Source organism: Martes martes (genome assembly GCF_963455335.1).
Source record: "Martes martes genome assembly, chromosome: 10".
Taxonomy (NCBI): Eukaryota; Metazoa; Chordata; class Mammalia; order Carnivora; family Mustelidae; genus Martes; species Martes martes.
The window spans coordinates 96,604,846-96,628,885 of NC_137898.1; the positions used below are offsets into that span (position 1 = coordinate 96,604,846).

Genomic DNA, 24,040 nt, shown 5'->3' on the forward strand with positions numbered 1-24,040 from the left:
CACTCTTCAGATTCAAACAGGTTGGACAACCCCATTCTGGGTATCCCTGGCTAATGGGAGGTGATCAGTCTCCCCTCCCACTCTTTATGAATGGGTCTGGCTCAGACAGTGGCCCCAGGGCTTTCCTGGTTCAACGGGTGAATTGAGGAAAATCCGAGGTGACCGAGGAAACCCAAGCAGCACATGGAGAGATGGGAGAACACAGCTTCATTAATGCCAGCGGGCTTAGTGGGATCGTTCCCAAAAACTGAGTACCCGACAGGGTTAAGAGTGAGTTTCTATGGTTATAGGCAATGGGGGATGGTAATGGGGTGTTTTTGCAGTCTCTCAAGCCCGGCCGCTTTCCCAATCTCTCAAGACCAAATGGCCCTTTCACTTGGAAGTATAATCTATGTGGAGGTATATCAGGAGAATGCTGAATCACCTTGGGGGCTGTTTTTCTTTTTTTCTTATTCAAACAGGATCAGGGATCTGGTCTTTTTCTCCTTTTTTTTTTCCTTAGTCCATCCTGACCATACCTAAAATTCCTTTTCTGAAGATTTCTCTTCACAAACCTTCTACAACTTTCCTTTGCATTTAGGTTTTGTCCCAAGCCATTTTCTTCCAAACAACTATTTTATTTAGGACAAAATTACCTTCTTTTACCTTCAGCAAAATGTATTCCCATTCCTTATATCTTTCTTACATATCTCCTACTTTCCTACATACAGAGTTCCTTCCTTTATTTCCATCAGTCTTACAGTTAGCGGAATTTTGTATTTTAGAAACACCTTAACCTCTACTCAGTTATTAACCAATTGTGAATGGTTATAACAGAATTCTTTAGATTCCAATTTATGAATCAGTTAAGCACAAAAACATGTTTACCAACAGATCTAAATATTCTTATTTTCTTTGTTGTAAGAAGTCAAAAGCACAAACCTATGTTCAATACTCAATGTTTTAGCACTTTATTCTATCTGGAAAAGACCTAGATGTCCAACAAATTTAATTTTATTTGTTATCCAAGCAAAACTTTAAACTTTCAGGTTACCAAAGACTTTGAAAGCTATCTCAGCAATTACCCATTAAAAACTTTGAGTCAGACAATTAACCATCAGTTTGGTCATCTCTTTGCTAACAGATTTTAACAAATAACACGAGCTTATTTGACCTTCAGTAAACTTTGATTGAAGTTTCATGTTTACTGCTAATAACTTAAAGGGCATGTATATCTTAATTGAACCAACAAACTTAACTTAGTTCAAATACTGATTTACATTCCATCTGGGCCCACTCCACTTGGAATGTTTACCTGAGACATGGGTAGGAAGGTCTGGAGTGGGGGGTGTTAGGTCCAGGGGGTGCTCTTCTTGCTCCTTGACAGTGAACAGAGAAGGAGCCATGGTGCAGGAAGCACCGAGGATGGTCTAGAGGCCAGTCATGCAGGCCACATGCATGTTGGTGCAGAATACGAGAAGGGGGAGATAGAAGAAACAAAGTGCTGCCAGGAGACAGAGAAAGGATTCCCGGTTTTAGAGCTCATCAACTCCAATAGAGGAGCAGATGCCATGTTTTCCCACCAGCAAGGGGGGAGGAATTAAGCAATCCATGTTGGGCCAGAGAAGACAGGAATTTCCCCGAAATAAAGGGAGTTTTGGTAGCTGCTTGGGAATATTTCTTACAGTCTCTGTCTCGAGTTAGACTAACCCCAGTTGGCTCCAGTTATAGCCATTAACATGGGAAATGAGTGAGGGAGAAGCCCCTACATCTATTAGGAGGAACAAAGAGATGAAAGTCAGAGTCCCCTTACTCTCTGCTTGCCCTATTTCTTCAAACACAACAAACAACAGGACAGGCAACAAAAAGACAAGACAAAGACAACCACAGACCCAGCAGCCCTCCCGGGGCCATCCAACATTAAAGGATGGCCATTCAGACATGCAGAAAGTCCAAAACTTTCCCTTGGGTATGTCTGTGCTCAGGTTATGAGCTCTTTCCCTAACGTCTGAGAAGTGGTCAATCATCAGAGACAGAGGGGTCATCTGTGTCGGTCCCATCACGTCCTCAGTCCACAACAAGACAAATACACTTACAACAATGAACAAGAACACACTCACAAAGACAAACGATCTGGCGTGGCCTCGAAGACAATTGGAAGGAAGTTAAGCCCCGACCACAACAGCAGCCAAGCCCCAGACAGGGCCCGACTGCAACAACAGTTGAGCCTCCAGGCAGGGCCTGACTGCAGCAGCAGCCGAGCCTCCAGGCAGGAGCAAAGGGACGTCTCCCAAGAACCCCCAGTCGACGGCCTGCCACGTGTCCACTTGAGCCAATGTGGACTCCCGTACTCAGATTTGGAATTCCTACAGGTAAAAATGCAGATTGGAGCTCCCTGAAGGTATGTGTGCAAATATAAAAAAAAAAAAAAAATGAGTGCACTCACCAGCCAGCTTAAGACCCTCTGGGTTGGGGACCTAAGAGTCTCCCAGATCTCGCTGGGGCCTCCAAATGTTATGCCCAAGTTTTCACATCTGAGAGACCACCAAAGAGCCAACACCGATGTAGTCACATGAGGGTTTATTTGACAAGCTTAAGCTTGGGCCCAAGTATACCCGACATAGCGGAGTAGGGACTTGGACCCCAAACCAAATTACAGTCAGAGTTTTTAAAGGCAGAGTAGGGGTGGACTCGGCGGTGGGTGAGGACATAGGGGATATTCAGAAGGGCTATCAGGGTAAAGAAGACTGTCAGGATATTGGAGGCCTGGTTATTATCAAGCCAAGGTCGTTTTTTCTTCTAATGAGGCACTAACATGAAGACAGTTGGGAGTTTCCTGTCACATTCCTGCTATCAAGTGTCCTTGTTAGTGAGATTTAGCACTGGGACATTTGTAAACCGAGGGAGACTCCTGTCTTGCAGGATTGTGATTTCTGCAAGGTAACAATTTGTTCACACATACTACCGAGGGGAGGGGAGCGGGTGGAGAGGGGGTGCAAGGTGCCAGCTTTTGCTTTGTCAAGATGGCTGTACTTATGTCAGGGCTAGACTCGAGGTGGGTACAGCCTTGTTTTTCTTGGCTTCCACCGTTACATGAATACAATTAAAAAAAAAATAAACAGGTAAACTAGCAGGGCTGGAGGACCTGGAAACAGCTAAATCACTCCTGTTTTTTGACTTCTGTGTGCGACTCCTCTACAGATTTTAAATTACAAAAACCCTGAAATAGCAGCTGGGAGAGCAATGACAACATGAAAGAAACATTTGGTGGATAAGCCAAATTGCGACAGTTTCCTTTCTTCAGTGGGATGTTGGATTATTTTTCTTTTGACAAAACGCAAAAAGATGACTACTCTAAAAGTCCTTAATCCTAAATTATATTCCTGAAACCAATATTAAACTATTTGTTAACTAACTAGAATATAAGTAAAAGCTTGAAACAAAGAAAAAAGTTTAATCCTTAATTATGATTTAAATATTTCCTTTTTTACTTTTTATTTTATTATTTAAAAATTTTCTTTTTTCAGTGATCCAAGATTCATTAAATATGTCTAAGATAACTTTAATAATACTTAGTATTTTACCACTTTTCTGATTTCCACTCAAGATTTAGCTATTGTGAAATTTAGCATAACTGGTTTGTTGTCTTGTTTGTGTTTTAGATGCTCGACTTTATTTATTTTAAAAATTAATTTTAATTGAAGTATAGTTGACATACAATATTCTTTTTTAAAAAAATTTTTAAATTGTTTTATAAACATATAATATATTATTAGCCCCAGGGGTACAGGTCTGTGAATCGCCAGGTTTACAAACTTCACAGCACTCACCATAGCACATACCCTCCCCAATGTCCATAAACCCACCACCTTCTCCCGACCCCCCGACCCCCATTAACCCTCAGTTTGTTTTGTGAGATTAAGAGTCTCTCATGGGGGCGCCTGGGTGGCTTAGTTGGTTAAGCGATTGCCTTCAGCTCAGGTCACGATCCTAGAGTCCTGGGATCGAGTCCCACATCAGGCTCCTTGCTTGACAGGGAGTCTGCTTCTCCCACTGACCTCTCTCCTCTCATGCTCTCTCTCTCTCTCTCTCTCATTCTTTCTCTCTCAAAAATAAATAAATAAAATCTTAAAAAAAAAAAAAGAGTCTCTCATGGTTTATCTCCCTCCCTATCCCATCTTGTTTCATTTATTCTTTACCTACCCCCCAAACCTCCCACGTTGCATCTCCACTTTCTCATATATTCTATTAGTTTCACATGTACAACATAGTGATCTGACATTTATATACACAACAAAATGCTCACCATGAAAAATGTAGTTACGATCTGTCATCACAGAGTTTTTGACTTATTCTTTTAAATGACCTGCCACATCATATCCCCAGACCTCCATATCAACATGCGTGATTTTCAGTTGTATTTATACAAAATAATTGACTTTTGTTGTAATTTTTAATTTTGTTTTCTTTTACTTAGTGTCTGTTTTTTTAAACTTAATTTTATCTTTTCAGTGTTCCAAGATTCATTATTTATGCACCACACCCAGTGCTCCATGTAGTACATGTCCTCCTTAACACCCACCCCCAGGCTCTGTTTGGATGAAATTGTATTCCTTATTGAAAAAGGTGTGTCAGTATGTAAAAAATGTTTGTGCTATTCAGGGACCCTTATAAACATCTCAAAGGTACATGCACTTTGTTATTTATTTTATCACTATTTAAGGTACCTAAAAGTATATGTTAACCCTGGTCACTAATCTTTCATTTGAGAAGCCTTAAAATTCAAGTTCAATCTGCTTCAATTTCAGAAAAAACTTCCAGAAATGATATATTTTTTTTATTGCAGAAAGAATAAGCTTTTGAACTTAATTCCATGTTTTCACGTTATTTGGGGAAAAGTTCATTAAAATGGTTACAAAGTTATAAAGACAGTTTATAAAGGTAAGATTTATAAAGTTTTCAAAAAAGTAACTCAACTGACAGCTTTCTGGTTAGTAATTTAAGCACTGTATATGTTTGGGACTTTTTTCAAAAGGAGAACCAAGTCAGGTGTGTAATACACGCAACATAGAATACCCACTATGGTTTTTGCTTTTTTTGTATTATGTGAATGGCCATAAAAGAAGTTAGGAGAGGAAGTATGAATCTATTGAAATTGTCCCAGCTAGGAGTCAAGCAGGGAAATCATGGGATTCGTCTGTACCTGTCCTAGGACAGAGCTGTCTCTGAATCAGTGTGAAAGCTTGGACTTTCTGGTCAATTAAAAAAAAAAAAAAAGATCCTCCTACTTCAGGACCGGAAGCAAAGGTGATTACATTCTGAATTTGTTTCATGTAAACTCCTTTTCATTGCTGAACTCCTAAATTTTTTGAACCTCATTCTCCACTCCTCCGTCTGACACTGCCTCCTTCAACACACACACACACACACACACACACACACACACACACACAATCTTTAAGTGTTTTATTTTATGAGATTACTGCCCAAAATTGATTGCATGATATGGAACCCACTCCTGAGAAGAGGAGCTGACCAGGATGTACTTACTGAATTGAGGAAGGGAAGTGGTTATTGCTTTAATCATTTGCTTGTTCAGTGTAACACACATACACATGCACACACATATGTACACACATACACACACACACACACACACACACACAGCATTTTGCATCTCTGAGTACCTAGCAATGTGCAGCTTTGGGGTGTATGTCACAAATATAAATAAGGCATAGTAAGAGAATGATATAAATGTAGGTTTTCATAATACAACAGAGTAGATAGATTCTAATTTCAACTCTATATGATGAAAATTACTTCTGAAATTGATTTTGTTGGATTGGTGTCCATGTTGGGAGGCACACATGCTATATTCCCCTGAGTCTGGCATAAGTTGGTTTTTCTTTTTGCATTGGGGGCATGTCATTGTGTTGTCAGCTGATCACCAGGTGAAGTAGTCGGTTTATCTGCAAGGCTTAGTTATATAAAATATGTATATTTATTTTTTTAAGATTATTTATTTACTTATTTGAATAGAGATCACAAGTAGGCAGAGAGGCAGGCAGAGAGAGAGGGGGAAGCAGGCTCCCCACTGAGCAGAGAGCCTGATGTGGGGCTTGATCCCAGGACTCTGGGATCATGACCTGAGCCAAAGGCAGGGGCTTTAGCCCACTGAGCCACTGAGGTGCCCCTAAAATATGTACCTTTAAACATGAAAATCATATCCAGTGTGAAGTTTTACTTTCTGAGGGAAAGACTCTCATCTTCCTCAGTGAGTAGAATGTGGGGGCATCAAAGGGGCTAGGGAGCCTCTGTCTCTGACATAAAGTTAAATTAGCCCACTCAAATATTAATATAGAGATGTGCAGGGTGTTACAATTGCTCTTAATGTGTTTTAGTTATTCTGCTCTGTCACGTCTGTCAGTTCTTATATTTCAAGGGAAAATAAAGTGAGATAAAGAGGAGAGAGAAGCTTAGTTTCATTTCCTTATTGATGAAACTGATGCTCAGATGTTTTCATGGTTTGTCACAGATTACAGCTTGTAACTGGTGGAGCTGAGGCTAGGACTTGGTGTTTTGATTCTACATATAACAGCTTACTATTTTTATTATTATTGTTAATGTACTATATTTTTAAATATCCGTGAAACATGAAGATGGTTTCCATGATTAAAAAGTCTCAGAACACAAATGAAAGCAACATGCTAATCTAAGCAAATTGTCGAGAGAGTATCTTTCCCACTTCATATTTGGAAGCTCTGTTGCCTAATTTAGAATGTGTGAGTATATTCTTATTTTATATTGGCCTTCACAATATGTGGAAACACATCAGGGTAGACTATAATGATCATTTCCATGTTCTCTTCATCCTCCTTCTGGCTGGACATGGAACACCATGAGGGCCCACTTAAGAGATGAAGCTGTGAACAAAAGCTGGGGCATGATTGTATCAGTATTGTGGTGGAGAATGGGAGGACTAGGGGCACACAGAGGGCTCTGGGACCCGGAATACTCTGTTTATAGGTCTGCAGGTTCATTGTAAGCTGTTCAGTTTATAATAATGGTCGAAGTGTATATTTTGTAGAATTTGATGTACATATGTATGCTAACTATCATGATAAATTTGGCTGAAAAACTTGGATTCTACCTGGATTTAAATTAAATATTTAAGGAATCAATAATCCAAGACTCAGAAGAAAGGCTCAGGTGAAGGGAACAGCCTTCCAAGTACAGAATAGAATGGCTCACACAGAAGAAACCAGAACTAGAGTAGTGTGGAGTAATGTAAACCAGCCTAGGGAAGAGACAGTGCTCTTACTACACTCAATAAAGAACTTTCACCAGGTTCTGCAGGAGGAAATAAGTCCATAGAGAACCCCATTGTATAGGTCTGTTATAGGTTGTATGTCATTATTTTTAGGTTAAGGTAAAGAGGAGATGGTTCTCCTACATATTATGTAATTTCATTTTCTTAACCCTTTCTATATTCTTGATAAAGTCTTAAAGAACTTCTTTAGGCATACTTTTTTTTTAAATTTCTTTTCAGTGTAACAGTATTCATTTTTTTTTTCAGTGTAACAGTATTCATTGTTTTTGCACCACACCCAGTGCTCCATGCAATACGTGCCCTCCCCAATACCCACCACCTGATTCCCCCAACCTCCCAACCCCCACCCCTTCAAAACCCTCAGGTTGTTTTTCAGTGTCCATAGTCTCTCATGGTTCACCTCCCCTTCCAATTTCTCTCAACTCCCTTCTCCTCTCCATCTCCCCATGTCCACCATGTTATTTGTTGTGCTCCACAAATAAGTGAAACCATATGATACTTGACTCTCTCTGACTTATTTCACTCAGCATAATCTCTTCCAGTCCCGTCCATGTTGCTACAAAAGTTGGGTATTCATCCTTTCTGATGGAGGCATAATACTCCATAGTGTATATGGACCACATCTTCCTTATCCATTCGTCCGTTGAAGGGCATCTTGGTTCTTTCCACAGTTTGGCGACCGTGGCCATGACTGCTATGAACATTGGGGTACAGATGGCCCTTCTTTTCACTACATCTGTATCTTTGGGGTAAATACCCAGTAATGCAATTGCAGGGTCATAGGGAAGCTCTCTTTTTAATTTCTTGAGGAATCTCCACACTGTTCTCCAAAGTGGCTGCACCAACTTGCATTCCCACCAACAGTGTAAGAGGGTTCCCCTTTCTCCACATCCTCTCCAGCACATGTTGTTTCCTGTTTTGCTAATTTTGGCCATTCTAACTTGTGTAAGGTGGTATCTCGATGTGGTTTTAATTTTAATCTCCCTAATGGCTAGTGATGAGGAACATTTTTTCATGTGTCTGATAGCCATTTGTATGTCTTCATTGGAGAAGTGTCTGTTCATATCTTCTGCCCATGTTTTGATATGATTATCAGTTTTGTGTGTGTTGAGTTTGAGAAGTTCTTTATAGATCCTGGATATCAACCTTTTGTCTGTACTGTCATTTGCAAATATCTTCTCCCATTCCGTGGGTTGCCTCTTTGTTTTGTTGACTGTTTCCTTCGCTGTGCAGAAGCTTTTGATCTTGATGAAGTCCCAAAAGTTCATTTTCGCTTTTGTTTCCTCCGCCTTTGGAGACATATCTTGAAAGAGGTTGCTGTGGCTGATATCAAAGTGGTTACTGCCTATGTTCTCCTCGAGGATTCTGATGGATTCCTGTCTCATGTTGAGGTCTTTTATCCACTTTGAGTTTATCTTTGTATACGGTGTAAGAGAATGGTCAAGTTTCCTTCTTCTACATGTAGCTGTCCAATTTTCCCAGCACCATTTATTGAAGAGACTGTCTTTTTTCCACTGGATGTTTTTTCCTGTTTTGTCGAAGATTATTTGACCATAGAGTTGAGGGTCCATATCTGGACTCTCTAATCTGTTCCACTGGTCGATGTTTCTGTTTTTATCTCAGTACCATGCTGTCTTGGTGATCACAGCTTTGTAGTAAAGCTTGAAATCAGGTAACATGATGCCGCCAGTTTTACTTTTGTTTTTCAACATTTCCTTAGCAATTCGGGGTCTCTTCTGATTCCATACAAATTTTAGTATTATTTGCTCTAGCTCTTTGAAAAATACTGGTGGAATTTTGATCAGAATGGCATTAAAGGTATAGATTGCTCTAGGCAGTATAGACATTTTGACAATGTTTATTCTTCTGATCCAAGAGCATGGAATGGTCTTCCATCTTTTTGTGTCTTCAGTTTCTTTCATGAGTGTTCTGTAGTTCCTCAAGTACAGATCCTTAACCTCTTTGGTTAGGTTTATTCTGAGGTATCTTATGGTTCTTGGTGCTATAGTAAATGGAATTGATTCTCTAATTTCCCTTTTTGTATTTTCATTGTTAGTGTATAGGAAAGCCACTGATTTCTGTATATTGACTTTGTATCCTGCCATGTTACTGAATTACTGTATGAGTTCTAGTAGTTTGGGGGTGGAGTCTTTTGGTTTTCCATATAAAGAATGTCATCTGCGAAGAAAGAGAGTTTAACTTCTTCATTGCCAATTGGGATACCTTTTATTTCTCTTTGTAGTCTGATTGCTGTTGCTAGGACTTCTAATACTATGTTGAACAAGAGTGGTGAGAGTGGGCATCCTTGTCGTGTTCCTGATCTCAACGGGAAGGCTGCAAGCTTTTTCCCACTGAGGATGATATTTGCTGTGGGTCTTTCGTAGATAGATTTGATGAAGTTCAGGAACGTTCCCTCTATCCCTATACTTTGAAGCGTTTTAATCAGGAACGGATGCTGGATTTTGTCAAATGCTTTTTCTGCATCAATTGAGAAGACCATGTGGCCTTCTCTCTTCTCTTATTGATTTGTTCTATCACATTGATTGATTTGCAAATGTTGAACCATCCTTGTAACCCAGGGATGAATCCCACCTGGTCATGGTGGATAATCTTTTTAATGTGCTGTTGGATCCTGTTTGCTAGGATCTTGTTGAGAATTTTAGCATCAATATTCATCAGGGATATTGGTCTGAAATTCTCCTTTTTGGTGGGGTCTTTGCCTGGATTGGGAATCAGGGTAATGCTGGCTTCATAAAAAGAGTCTGGAAGTTTTCCTTCCGCTTCAATTTTTTGAAACAGCTTCAAGAGAATTGGTGTTATTTCTTCTTTGAAAGTTTGGTAGAATTCTCCAGGGAATCTGTCAGGTCCTGGGCTCTTGTTTTTTGGGAGGTTTTTGATCACTGCTTCAATCTCATTACTAGATATCGGTCTATTCAGGTTGTCAATTTCTTCCTGGTTCAATTTTGGGAGTTTATAGTTTTCCAGGAATGCATCCATTTCATCTAGGTTGCTTAGCTTATTGGCATATAACTGTTGATAATAACTTCTGATGATTGTTTCTACTTCCTTGGTGTTAGTTGTGATCTCTCCCTTTTCATTCATAATTTTATTAATTTGGGCTTTCTCTCTTTTCTTTTGGATTAGTGTGGCCAAATTGTTTATCAATCTTATTGATTCTTTCAAAAAACCAGCTTCTAGTTTCATTGATACGTTCTACTGTATCTCTAGTTTCTACCTCATTGATCTCTGCTCTAATCCCTCCTTTTGTGTGGAGTTGGTTTGATTTGTTGTTGATTCTCTAGTTCTTTAAGGTGTAGAGACAGCTGGTGTATTCTGGATTTTTCAACTTTTTTTGAGGGAGGCTTGGATGGCTATATATTTCCCCCTTGGGACTGCCTTTGCTGTATCCCATAGGTTTTGGATCAAGGTGTCTTCATTCTCATTGGTTTCCATGAATTGTTTAAGTTCTTCTTTGATCTCCTGGTTGATCCAAGCATTCTTAAGCAAGGTGGTCTTTAGCTTCCAGGTGTTTGAGTTCCTTCTGAACTTTTCCCTGTGATTGAGCTCCAGTTTCAAAGCATTGTGATCTGAGAATATACAGGGAATAATCTCAGTCTTTTGGTATTGGTTTTTATTGACATCGTCTTACCTTTGAAGTCTTTCTTTCTGTAGATTGTCTCTATATTTCTGTTCAATGCTATTCTTAGGATTTTTCCTCTTTTATAGAACCCCCCTTAATATTTCCTGGAGTGTCAGCTTGGTGGTCGCTACTCTTTTAAGCATTGCCGGTCTTGGAAACTCTTTATCTCTCCATCTATTTTGAATGTCAGTCTTGCTGGATAAAGTGTTCTTTGCATGTTCTTCTCATTTAGTACCCTGAATATGTCTTGCCAGCCCTTTCTGGCTTTCCAGGTTTCTGTGGACAGATCTGACGTTATTCTGATGGGCTTTCCTCTGTATGTAAGGAGCCTCTTTGTCCTAGCGGCTTTCAAGAGATTGTATCTACAATTATGATTTCTCAATTTTACTATAATATGCCTTGATTTTTTTTGGAACCTATAATCTTGAGGGGAGACCGTTCTGCCTCTAGTACATGAACGCTCGTTCCATTCGCGAGATTGGGAAAATTTTCATGAAGAATTTGTTCCACTATATCTTCTAGAATTCTTTCTTTCTCCTCCCCTTCAGGGATTCCAATAATTCTGACGTTGGAACGTTTCATGGCATCATTTATTTCCCTGATTCTGTTTTCGTGGCTTCTAAGCTGTTTGTTCCAGGCTTCCTCCTGATCCTTTCTCTCTATCTGTTTGTCCTCCAGATCACTAATTCTATCTTCTGTCTCAGTTACCCTAGCTTTTAGAGAATTTAGATTATATTGGAACTCATTGAGAGCATTGTGAACATCATCCCTGGTGGCTTTCAGTTCTGCCCTAACATTGTGAACATCATCCCTGGTGGCTTTCAGTTCTGCCCTAACATTGTGAACATCATCCCTGATGGCTTTCAGTTCTTCCCTAATCAACTCCGTTTGGTCATCCATGGCTTTCTCCAACCTAGCTGTTGCCTGGATAATTGTTAACCTGAATTCTCTTTCTGACATATTGTCTATGTTGATAGCCATTAGCTATGTTGGAGAAGGCCCATCCTCTGTATTTTTCTTCTGTTGGGCATTCCTCCTCCTAGTCATTTTGGTGAGAGATGGCTGAACGGATGTAGCTGGATATACCTACCATGGTGCAGTCAAGGTGCATCCTGGAATGCTTCTGAGCAATCAGGATTCCTCACCCAAATGAGAGAAAAGAAAATAAAAAGAAAAAGAGAGAGAGAGACAGGAAAAAAGGGGAAGATGAAAGAGAAGACTCAGCCCAAATGGGCCCCAAGTAAGATTTATGAAGTATACAAACCAAACCAGACAAACAAAAAGACTGATAAAGGCATATGACAAGAGAAATATATATATATATATATATATATATAATAAAAGCAAAAAAAAAAAAAAAAGAAGAACCCGTCAAAAAGAACCCCAAGTATAAGATTTATATACTATCAGGATAAATACAACTACTCAGAAACACTGGAGGAAGAAAAAGATAGGAGAGTGGTTATACATTCTCAGTGTGGGCGAGGAAGGTTATTTTGGTTCTTCCTGAATGTATCTTGATATCTTTGTTAAAAGACTCAACTTTCCTAAGATAAAGGGGGATTAAAAATTGGTTTACCTATAGGGGTAGCATTGGTTGGGGAAAGGGGATTACCTTGACGTTTAACTTTATATGAGTATTAAAAAATAAAAATTAAAAAAAGAATAAACTAAAGTAAACTAAAATTGAAAAAAAATTTAAAAATAGAAAAGCAAAAGAAAAACACAGGTATATGTATCAAAAAGTTCAGGTTAAAAGGTTATTATGGAATTTGATGTACTGGACATCTCACTGTGAGGGTAAGTAGGTTAAAAAACTATCTGTAAGGGGCACCTGGGTGGCTCGGTGGGTTAAAGCCTCTGCCTTTGGCTCAGGTCATGATCTCAGGGTCCTGGGATCGAGCCCCACATCGGGCTCTCTGCTCAGCGGGGAGCCTGCTTCCTCCTCTCTCTCTCTGCCTTCCTCTCTGCCTACTTGTGATCTCTGTCTGTCAAATAAATAAAAAAATCTAAAAAATAATGTTAAAAAAAAAACTATCTGTAAAAAAAAAAAAAAAAAAAAAAAAAAAAGAGCCAGAATAGTGAGAACGAATCAGAAACAAAAGTATCTATGGGGGCGCCTGGGTGGCTCAGTGGGTTAAGCTGCTGCCTTCGGCTCAGGTCATGATCTCAGGGTCCTGGGATCGAGCCCCACATCGGGCTCTCTGCTCAGCAGGGAGCCTGCTTCCTCCTCTCTCTCTGCCTGCCTCTCTGTCTACTTGTGATCTCTCTCTGTCAAATAAATAAATAAAATCTTTAAAAAAAAAAAAAAAAAGTATCTATGAAGTAGTGGTGGTTGTTCTCTTGTTGTCTTTTTTTTTTTCCTTTTTTTTTTTTTCTTGGTTGGTTTTCTGGGGGAGGGGCCTTCCGTGTGGGTTTTCAGACAGTGTTCCCTGAGTTAAGTCCTCCTGCCCCCCTCAAGGGGGTGGGCTCTGAGGAAACAGGTTTTTCAACCTTTTGTTCTCTGGAGGTTTTTATGTTTGTTCCTTTCTTTTCTCTCGCCTTGACAGCTTTTGATGGTTTTTGGAGATTTAGAGGAAAGCAAACTGCACCCCGACCTCCCTCTCAGAGAGAAGCCTCAGTCTGTTCCCCTCTGGGTCTCCAGAGCACATTAAGTTCCCCCTCGGCCACTGGCAGAGCAGGTTCTGAGTCGCGGTCCCTGGGGACACAGGAACCCCTGCTTGTACCCAAAACCAGCGGCAGCTGTCTGGGCAGCTCCAGACTGCCAGAGAGGCTCCAAGCAGTGATTGCACGCTGAGATTTTCCCACTGGCCTGGGCTGGGAGTGCCTGCTCTTTCCGGGTCTGAGAGCACCTCCCTGGTGCCTGCGTGCACCTCTCTCAGGGGAGGGTATGGGGCGCACACGTCTCAGGCTCTGATAGTATGGCGCATATCTGCTGATATCTGCTGGCTGGTGAGGGTCCCAGTCCCTCACGGACCCCACGCGTTCTCAGGCATGCTGGCAGCTCAGGGACCAAGACCTGGTTTCTCTGCCACACTCTCTCTGGCTTAGCGCCAGGGGTGGCTGTCCTGGGTCCGGGGACTTAAGCCCCTGTCCCTAACCGCCCTGATTTCCCCCTGCGATCCTTTGCTCTTTTTGAGTGCTTTCAACCAGACTCCAAGTTAATGATGGTCCCCAGATGCAGGGCACTCTCGTATTGGGGTATTACTTTCCAATCGGTCGCCTCTGGTGTCTCCCTCCCCCTTTTGTTTCTCTTCTGATATCAGTCTGACATTCCCACTCCGTTTTACCTGCCCACTGGCGTCTTCTGCCCCCGTAGAGATCCAGATGTGTATAATTCTGATCTCAGGCTGATTTCATGGGTGAGCGGAGTTCTTTAGTAGGTAATCAGCTCACTTTAGGGTACAGGTTGAAACAGCGCCTCCTCCTACTTCCCCGCCATCTCGTCTACCCTCCCTAGGCATACTTTTGACAATGGTGTGATGATTATAATTTGAGAATGTAGAAAAGATGGACATATTAAGGCAGAGAAAAAGTACTGCTTCAATCGCCAGTTAGTATAAAGCATAATGATTAAAACAGACCCAGATACCAAACGCATAATTCAAGTTGAGAGGTGACTCAGCAGTCAGTAAATTTGCGTTGAGTCCAGAATATTGGGTTAGAGGGTTTTATATCTCACCTGCCTAGATAAGCATTGTTCCTTGAAACTGGTGTAGACCAGAGTCTGAAGGTGAAAGTCATGTTGGCTCATTTAACTAAACTGGAGAGTGGATAACCAGTTGACCCTGGGTGTGTGCATGTGTGTGCGTGTGTGTGTATGTGTGTACTCATTCTGCAATTATTCTGGGTTTTAACTTTGTATAAATTGGTCACAGTGTTGAAAGTTGATGTGATTTGGAAATTTTTCAGCCTTTTGCTCTTTGAGTAGGTTTTCTGGTTCTTTCTAACTCTCTTCTCCTGCTGGGGTTGCTGAAATGCAGATATTGATTCACTTGGTAGTATCCAATAAGTCTTTCAGGATTTCTTCAGTATTTTTTGTTCTTTTTCATTTTGCCCTTCTGTCAGAATAATTTACAGTGATTTTTTTTACATTTTATAAACATACAATTTTTATTTAATAAGTATACATCGATTAAACTTGAGGATAACCAAGAATTTGAGAAGATTGTATGAGATAATGTATCTGGGTTACTTAAAACATGCTTCGTGTAAGTCATCACTGAACCATAGCTGTGGCACTTTCTCTCTTTATTATCATCATCCAGAACTTCAAGAAAGGTATCATCAAACTATTTTCACCAATACACCTGGTATTCTTAGATTCATCATCAGTATAGTTCCCAAATTAGCTCTGTACTATTTCCATCTGATTTTCACAAATTATCCAGATTTTTTTAACTTTATCTTTTCAGTGTTCCAAGATTCATTATTTATGTATCACACCCAGTGCCCCATGCAATACGTGCCCTCCTTAATACCCACCACCAGGCTCATCCAACCCCCCAACCCCTCCCCTCCAAAACCCTCAGTTTCTTTCTCAGAGTCCACAGTCTCTCATTGTTCTTCTCCTCCCCCTATTTCCCCCAACTCCCGTCTCCTTTCTTTGTCCCAGTGTGCTCCGTGTTATTCCTTATGCTCCACAAGTAAGTGAAACCATATGATAATTGACTCTCTCTGCTTGACTTACTTCACTCAGCATAATCTCTTCCAGTCCCGTCCATGTTGATACAAAAGTTGGGTATTCATCCTTTCTGATGGAGGCATAATACTCCATTGCATATATGGACCATATCTTCATTCTACAGAGATGTTTAATCAAATTCCCGATCCTTTCTTTTGTTCAATCTCCTTTGCTCTTGAGCCCCTCTGCTGAATTTTTTAGTTCAGATATTGTATTCCTCAGCTCCATGGTTTCTGTTTAATACTTTTATGTTTTCTGTCTCTGTGTTGAAATTTTCTCTTGGTTTGTGTATTGTTCTCTGACTCCAGTGAGCATCTTAGGACAGTCATTTTAATTCTCTGTCAGGTAAATCAGATATTTTCATTTCGTTAATGTCAGTTTGTGGAGGTTGCTCTTATTCCTTTTTGGAAAGTTTTCAACTTGTCTTCATTTTCATTGATTCTCTACATTGGTGTCTGCACATTAGACAAAACACCCATCTGTCCTGACACTCATGGACTGGACTTGGACTAGAGAAGGTACCACCAACAAGCCTGGCCAGAGATTTTGGAGACCTCTCAATCTTGAGCAGTCTAACCCTCTTTCTTTGGTATTAGTTGCAGTGCCCCCCCACTTCTCCCCATGATCCCCCTCCACCCCTGTCTTCATCCATTGTGTGCTGGACTGTGTCTGTGTTCTAAAACAAGCAGGACTGAAACCAATTCCTCAGGCAGCTCACAGGTAAGTTGTATTGCTTGCTGGATGCATAGTGCACATTTTTTTTTCCTCACCAGAAAGAAGCTGCAAAAAAGAGCTTTTCAATCACTTCCTCTATGCTGAGCCAGGGAAGGAGCTCTGGTGGCTTCCAGCCCACACCACCATCTCTTTGTCTCTCTCCCTGGGCAACTGAAGTTTGCTGTGTCCTATATCCCCTCTGCTTTCTTTCTTTCTTTTTTTTTTTTTTTAAGATTTCATTTATTTACTTGACAGACAGAGATCACAAGTAGGCAGAGAGGCAGGCAGAGAGAGAGGAGAAAGCAGGCTCCCTGCTGAGCAGAGAGCCTGATGCGGGGCTTGATCCCAGGACCCTGGGATCATGACCCGAGCCGAAGGCAGAGGCTTAACCCACTGAGCCACCCAGGCACCCCTCCCCTCTGCTTTCTGAGAGAGACTATCTAGAAACCAGTCTTCTAGGCACATGTTTTAAAAGTTGGGGCATTGGACAGATGGTGCAATTCTTTCCCTCCCCAGGGAGAAGCCAGGAACTGGCTTCAAATTGTTCCACTTTGAAGGTGCTGTGCAAGCATCACTTTTATAAAAGAAAGGATATCTAGAATTTCCCTAAAATGTTAGGGAATGTGTCTAGATTAGTTGTTTAACTAGATTAGTTGTTTAATTAGATTAGTCCTGGCAACAGGACTATTTAACCACTGTCTGGATTTCTTAGAACAGGAATATATGTATGTGAAACATTTTTGAATCAGGGTGTTCATGGAGAGTAGGAAGTTCTTCTGCCATCTTGCTGACCTGGAAATGGGAATTTATTTTGGCTCCTCTCGGGGGATGTCTGATCCCTCCAGTGGACTGTAACCTTGAGTAAAATTGTGAGCTCCAAAGGAACTAGAGACCCATTGTGGTCCTCTGTGAAAATATAATCCCCTCAAGACCCTATTACCCCAGAAACCATTCCCTGTGGAAGAGACTGAACAAGCTTCTGCCCTGTTTATAACTGAGGACATTATATCATTGCCTCACCTTAAGTCTTCTGTGATTTACCAAGTGCAAAATGATCATAATAAAGGCTGTTTATTTTGGTCTGCTGCTTAAGAGAACTCATAATCAGAAATTATTGTCTGTGGTTCAGAAGGATTTCCAGGGCTCATCAGAAATTAAGTGTGGCCTGTGTCCTCATAGAATCGAAGGGAGCAAAGCTACAGAGATTGCCCTTTCAGGACCACAGGGGTAATACTGGTAAGGAAGGACCAAGGTGTTCTTGCCTAAGGAGTGTTAGTTTCTGAATTCCATTTATGCTCATGTCTTTCATTTTATTTTTTAAAAGATTTTATTTATTTATTTATTTGAGAGAAGCAGTTTGTGAGAGAGCAGGAGCAGAGGGAGAGGGAGAAGCAAACTCCTTGCTGAGCAGGGAGCTGGTCGTGGGGTTTCTTTCCAGAACCCTGGAATCATGACCTGAGCTGAAGGCAGAGGCTCAACTGACTGAGCCACCCAGGTGCCCCTATTCATGTCTTTCTTTTATGATGGAAGCCCAGGGATCAAAATGTCATTCTTTCCAGTTCTTTGCAGTCCTCAGACTCACATGAAATTGGTAGAAGGTCTTGTTTAGGGGAGAGTGATGGAGAAAGGAAGGTTTAGAAACATTATTAGGTTTCAAGGATGGAATTTATTGGCCAGTTCCATTGATGGAACTCTCACTCTTCTACATTCATTGTTTTTACTCTGTACGTGGGGCAGGAACTTGAACTCTCCTAGACTCTGGTCCTTTATTTTTGGATTCAAACAGTGTTGTTCATTCCCACCACATGAAGTCCAATCCCCCTGAAAGCCAGCACCCGTTTGGTGGGGTTGCTGCCTCCATTCGACTGGTTAGGGGAGGGGTTATGTGTTCAAAGAAGTGAAATGAGAGAAGGCAGTTCCCTTCTGGTCCAATCTTCTCCCTAATCTTTGGTTTTGACAGCAGTCCTGTTGGCATATGGAAGCATTGGCCTTCATTTTATAGGCCAAGTTTTAATGCTCTTTGTTTAACAGCTTATAGAGCCTCTAATAAGAAAATGTCCATGTCACTAGATTCATGATAATGACAAAGCAGATTCTGTGGGTCCAGTTTGGGGTAGTCTCAAATATTCCCAGTACAAACCCAACTTCTGTTGAGAGGAGATATGGTGGGAAATGTTGAATTGTTCTCTGTGCAACTTTTTTCTCCTGTGTTCACAGATCCCTTTAGAGAAGAATGCCTCCTGAAAATGCTTCCTTTGTGACTGAATTCATTCTGATGGGGCTAACAGACTTACCAGATCTCCAGCTCCCCCTGTTCTTCCTGTTTCTACTCATGTATGTGGTCACTGTGTTGGGAAATTTGGGCTTGGTAACTCTCATCCTGCTGAACTCACACCTGCACACTCCCATGTACTTTTTCCTCTTCAATTTGTCCTTCATAGACCTCTGTTATTCTTCTGTGTTTACACCCAAAATGCTGAGTAACTTCACATCAAAGAAGAATATTATCTCCTACAGGGGTTGCATGACCCAGCTTTACTTTTTCTGTGGTTTTGGTATTTCTGAAGCTTATGTGCTGACATCAATGGCATATGATCGCTATGTGGCCATCTGTAACCCACTTTTATATAATGTTGCCATGTCCCCTAAAGTGTGCTCCTTCCTTATGCTTGGTTCATACTTGGTGTCATTTTTGGATGCCACGGCTCACACAGGATGTATGCTGAGACTGACCTTCTGTGACGCAAACACCATCAACCATTATTTGTGTGACATCCTCCCTCTACTCCAGCTCTCCTGCACCAGCACCTATGTGAATGAGCTGGTGGTTTTCATTGTGGTGGGTATGAATATCATCGTGCCCAGTGTCACCATCTTTGTCTCTTATGGTTTCATCCTGTCCAGCATCCTGCGCATCAGTTCCACTGAGGGCAGGTCCAAAGCCTTCAGCACGTGCAGTTCCCACATAATTGCTGTTTCTCTCTTCTTTGGATCAGGTGCATTTATGTATCTTAAGCCATCTTCTGCTGGGTCTATGGATGAGGGGAAAATCTCCTCTGTCTTTTATACAAATGCAGTTCCCATGATGAACCCTTTCATTTACAGCTTGAGAAACAAGGACATTAAACTTGCTGTGAGAAAAACTCTGAGTAGAAGAGTGAATTAATCAGAAACAGTGTCTATCTGTGAGTTAGTTTTGCCCGATGGGATTCTGTGTTTAAAATAAAATTCCTTTCGTGGCAATCTTCCTAGCATTTTCTCCTAATATGGTCAAGGAAGTTCGAGTCTCACAATTTATTTTTAAAGTAGGTCTTCCTCTTTTCCTCACCAATACTATAGTATCTTCTCTACCTTTTTGTTTGTTTAGTAATAGCATTAAGTAATAAACGTGTTGTCTTTTCTCTCCACCCATTTTTATTATCAACTTGTTTTTTCCTCTGGAACATGAAATGCTCTTTAAAGTATTAAATTAGAAGGGTGACATTTTATTATTGTGGGTGTTTTTTATCTGCCGCTTGGTATTAGAATATGTATCAGAAGGATGACATTTTATTGTTGTGGATGTTTTTGTCTGCTGCTTGATATTAAAATATGTATCAAGGTAATAGTATATGTATATGGGTGGTCCGTTAAGCATCTGCCTTTAGCTCAGGTCATGATCTTGGGGTCCTGGGATTGAGTCCCACATTGGGCTCCCTGCCTAGCAACCCCTTCTTTTGCTCTCTCATCCTCTCTCTCTTTCTCTCAAACAAATAAATAAAATTTAAAAAAAGAATACATATCAGATTATCTGTTTCTAATCCCATTTTTCCATCCTCCAATTGGTGAGAGTATGTCTCCTTTCAATGCCAGGAGTTGAAGAGTCCATAATGATAATCAAGATTAATCCATTTTGCATATGTAGACATCACATATGAAGAGTCTTTTTTTGCAGATTTTTCTCTTTCACCCCTTTACAGTCAAACCAACATATAACTGATCATCAAAATATATTTATTGTATTGCTGGGAAAGTGAAGCTCAGAGTAGTAAATTTACCTAATGTCACACAGGTTTTTTTTTTTTTTAATTTTATTTATTTATTTGACAGACAGAGACCACAAGTAGGCAGAGAGGCAGAGAGAGAGAGGGGAAGCAGGCTCCCTGCTGAGCAGAGAGCCTGATGCGGGGCTCGATCCCAGGACCCTGAGATCATGACCTGAGCCAAAGGCAGAGGCTTAACCCACTGAGACACCCAGGCGCCCCGTCACACAGGTTTTTAAAGTAAGAGTTTAGTCTAAATTCTTAGCCTTCTGATTTTATTTCTACTACTCTTTGTAGTCTATTTTGCTTTATTTTATTTTATTTTTTTTGCTTCAAGTTTTTACTTAAATTCCAGCTAGTTAACATATGGTGTATTATTAGTTTCAGGGATATCACTTATATCCAACACCCAGTGCTCATCACAGCCAGTTCCCTCCTTAATCTCCATCTCCCATTTAACTTATCTCCCTGCCCACTTCCCCTCCAGCACCCTGTTTGTAGTCTTTAGTCCAGAATCTGTTTCACGGCTTGCCCTCTTTTTCCCCCCCATAGTCATTTGTTTTGTTTCTTAAGTTTCACATATAAGTAAAATCATATGGTATTTGCTTTATTCTGACTGACTTATGTCACTTAGCATAATACTCTCTAGCTTCATGCACATCTTTGTAAATGGCAATATTTCATTCTTTTTTATGCATATATATATGTATATACATGTATATACATATATACATATATACATGTATATACATATATACATATGTATATATTCTTTTTTATGGCATATATACATGTATATACATATATACATATGTATATATTCTTTTTTATGGCATATATATGCCATAAAAAAGAATGAAATATATATATATGTATATACATATATATATATATACACATGTGTATATATCTCACATCTTCTTTATCATTTCATCATTCAGTGGCTATCTGGGCTCTTTTCATAATCTGGCTCTTATTGAAAATGCTGCTGTAAATCGGAGTGCATGTATACCTCAAATCAATATTTTTGTATCCTTTGGGTAAATACCTACTAATGCAATTGCTGGATCATAGGTTAGTTCTATTTTTATCCCTTTGGGGAACCTCCATACTGTTTTCCACAGTGGCTGCACCAGTTTGCATTCCCACCAACAGTGTAAGAGGGTTCCCTCTATCCTCATCCTCATCAACATCTGTTGTTTCCTGTGTGGTTGATTTTATCTATTCTGACAGGTGTGAGATGATATCTCATTGCAGTTATGATTTGTATTTCCGTAATGATGTGTGATGTTCAGCATCTTTTCATGTGTCTGTTGGCCAACTGTGTGTCATGTTTGAAAAAATACCTATTCATGTCTTCTGCCCATTTTTTAACTGGGTTATTTGTTTGGGTATTGAGTTTGATAAGTTCTTGATATATTTTGGATACTAACTCTTTATCAGATAAGGTCATTTGCAAATATCTTCTCAAGCTTCAGAATGGTTGCCTCTAATTTGTTGATTGTTTCCTTCATTGTGCAGAAGCTTTTTATGTCGATGAAGTCCTAAAAGTTCATTTTTGCTTTTATATCCCTTGCCTCTGGAGACATGTATAGTAATGTCAAAGAGGTTACTACCTGAGTCCTTCTCTAGGATTTTGATGGTTTCCTGTCTTACATGTAGATCTTACATCCATTTTAAATTTATTTTTTGGTACGGTACAAGAAAGTGATCCAGTTTCATTCTTTTACATGTTGCTGTCTTGTTTTCCAAATACCATTTGTTGAAGAGACTGTCTTTTTTCCATATGATATTCTTTCCTACTTTGTCAAAGATTAGTTGGCCATATTGTTGTAGGTCCATATCTGGGTTTTCTATTCTGTCCCATTGATCTATGTGTCTGTTTTTGTACCACAACGGTACTGCCTTGACCACTACAGCTTTGTAATGTATCTTGAAGTACAGACTTGTGACGCCTTGCACTGTACTTTCCATTTTCAAGATTGCTTTTTCTATCCAGGGTCTTTGTGGTTCCATACAAATTTTAGGATTGTTTGTTCTAGCTCAGTGTAAGATGCTGGTGGTATTTTGAGAGAGATTGCATTAGAAGTGTAGTTTGCTTTGGGTCATACATTTAACATATTTGTTCTTCCAATCCACAAGCATGGAATGTTTTTCCATTTGTTTTTGTCATCTTGTATTTCTTTCATCAGTGTTTCATAGTTTTCAGCATGCAGATCTTTTTACCTCTTTGGTGTGGTTTATTCCTAGGTATCTATGGTTTATGGTGCAATTGTAAATGGGATTGATTCCTTGATTTCGCTTTCTGCTGCTTCATTATTGGCAGATAGAAATGCAACAGATTTCTCTATATTGATTTTGTATCCTTCATCTTTAACTGAATTTTTGTGTCAGTTCCTGCAAATTTTTGGTGGATTCTTTGGGTTTTCTATGTGGCGTACTATGTTGTCTACAAATAGTGAAAGTTTGACTTCTTCCTTCTAGATTTTGGTGCCTTTTATTTCTTTTTGTTGTCTGATTGCTGAGGCTAGGACCTTTAGTTCTGTGTTAAATATTAATGGTGAGAATAGGGATCCCTGTCCTTTCCTGACTGTAAAGGAAATTCTCTGTTTTCCCCCCATTGAGGATGGTATTATTTGTGGAGTTTCATAGACGGCTTTTAATCTTTTGAGGTATGTTCTCTCTACCCTAATTGGTTGTGGGTTGGTTTTTTTTTTAAAGATTTTATTTATTTATTTCACAGAGAGAGAGAGAGAGAGAGAGATCACAAGTAGGCAGAGAGGCAGGCAGAGAGAGGGGGGGAAGCACACTCCCTGCTAAACAGAGATCCTGATGCGGGGCTCGATGGTAGGACTCTGAGATCATGACCTGAGCCGAAGGCAGAGGCTTAACCCACTGAGCCACCCAGGTGCCCCTGGTTGAGGGTTTTTATAAGGAATGGATTTTGTACTCTGTCAAGTGCTTTTTCTGCCTTTATTAAGAGGATTATATGGTTCTTATCCTTTCTTTTATAAATGTGGTGTATCATGCTGGTTGTTTTGCAAATATTGAACTACCCCTGCAGCCCAGGAATACATCTCACTTGATTATGATGAATGATTCTTTTAATGTACTGTTAGATTCTATTTGCTAATATTTTTTGAGAATTTTTGCATCCATGTTCATCAGGGATATTGGCCTGGAGTTCTCTTTTTTAGTGGGTTGTTGTCTGGTTTTGGATTCAGGGCAATGCTAACCTCATAGAGGAGTTTGTAAGTTTTCCTTGCATTTGTATTTTTTTGAATAGTTTGTGAAAAATAGGTATTAACTTTTCTTTAATGTTTGGTAGAATTTCCCTTCGTAGCCACCTGGGCCTGAACTTTTGTTTTTTAGGAGATTTTTTATTATTAATTCAATTTCTCTGTTGGCTATTCATCTGTTCTTGTTTTCTATTTCATCGTGTTTCAGTATTCATAGCTTTTATATTTCTAGGAATTTATCCATTTCTTCCAGATTGCCCAATTTGTTGGCATATAATTTTTAATAATATTCTCTTGCAATTCTTTGTTCTCTAGTGTTGTTTCGATTGCACCTGTATAATTCATGACTTTATTTGTTTTGGTCCTTTCTCTCTCTCTCTTTTTTTTTAATAAATCTAGCTAAGGGGTTATCAATTTTATTTATTTTTTCAA

At 39.9% G+C, this 24,040-nt stretch overlaps 2 protein-coding genes across 2 annotated transcripts in view; both read left to right on the top strand.

Moving 5' to 3' along the window:
* Positions 1 to 24,040, top strand: part of LOC308350370 (olfactory receptor 8B3-like) — a gene marked incomplete at both ends in the record, with an annotated part of 209,653 nt that overhangs the window by 40,825 nt on the left and 144,788 nt on the right. The gene's annotated exons all lie outside the window — the stretch shown is intronic.
* Positions 18,581 to 19,513, top strand: LOC308350359 (olfactory receptor 8B3-like; the record flags this gene model as incomplete). The annotated part of the gene is made up of 1 exon (XM_080815541.1): positions 18,581 to 19,513. One exon carries the CDS (start codon positions 18,581 to 18,583, stop codon positions 19,511 to 19,513), a length of 933 nt encoding a protein of 310 aa, XP_080671667.1.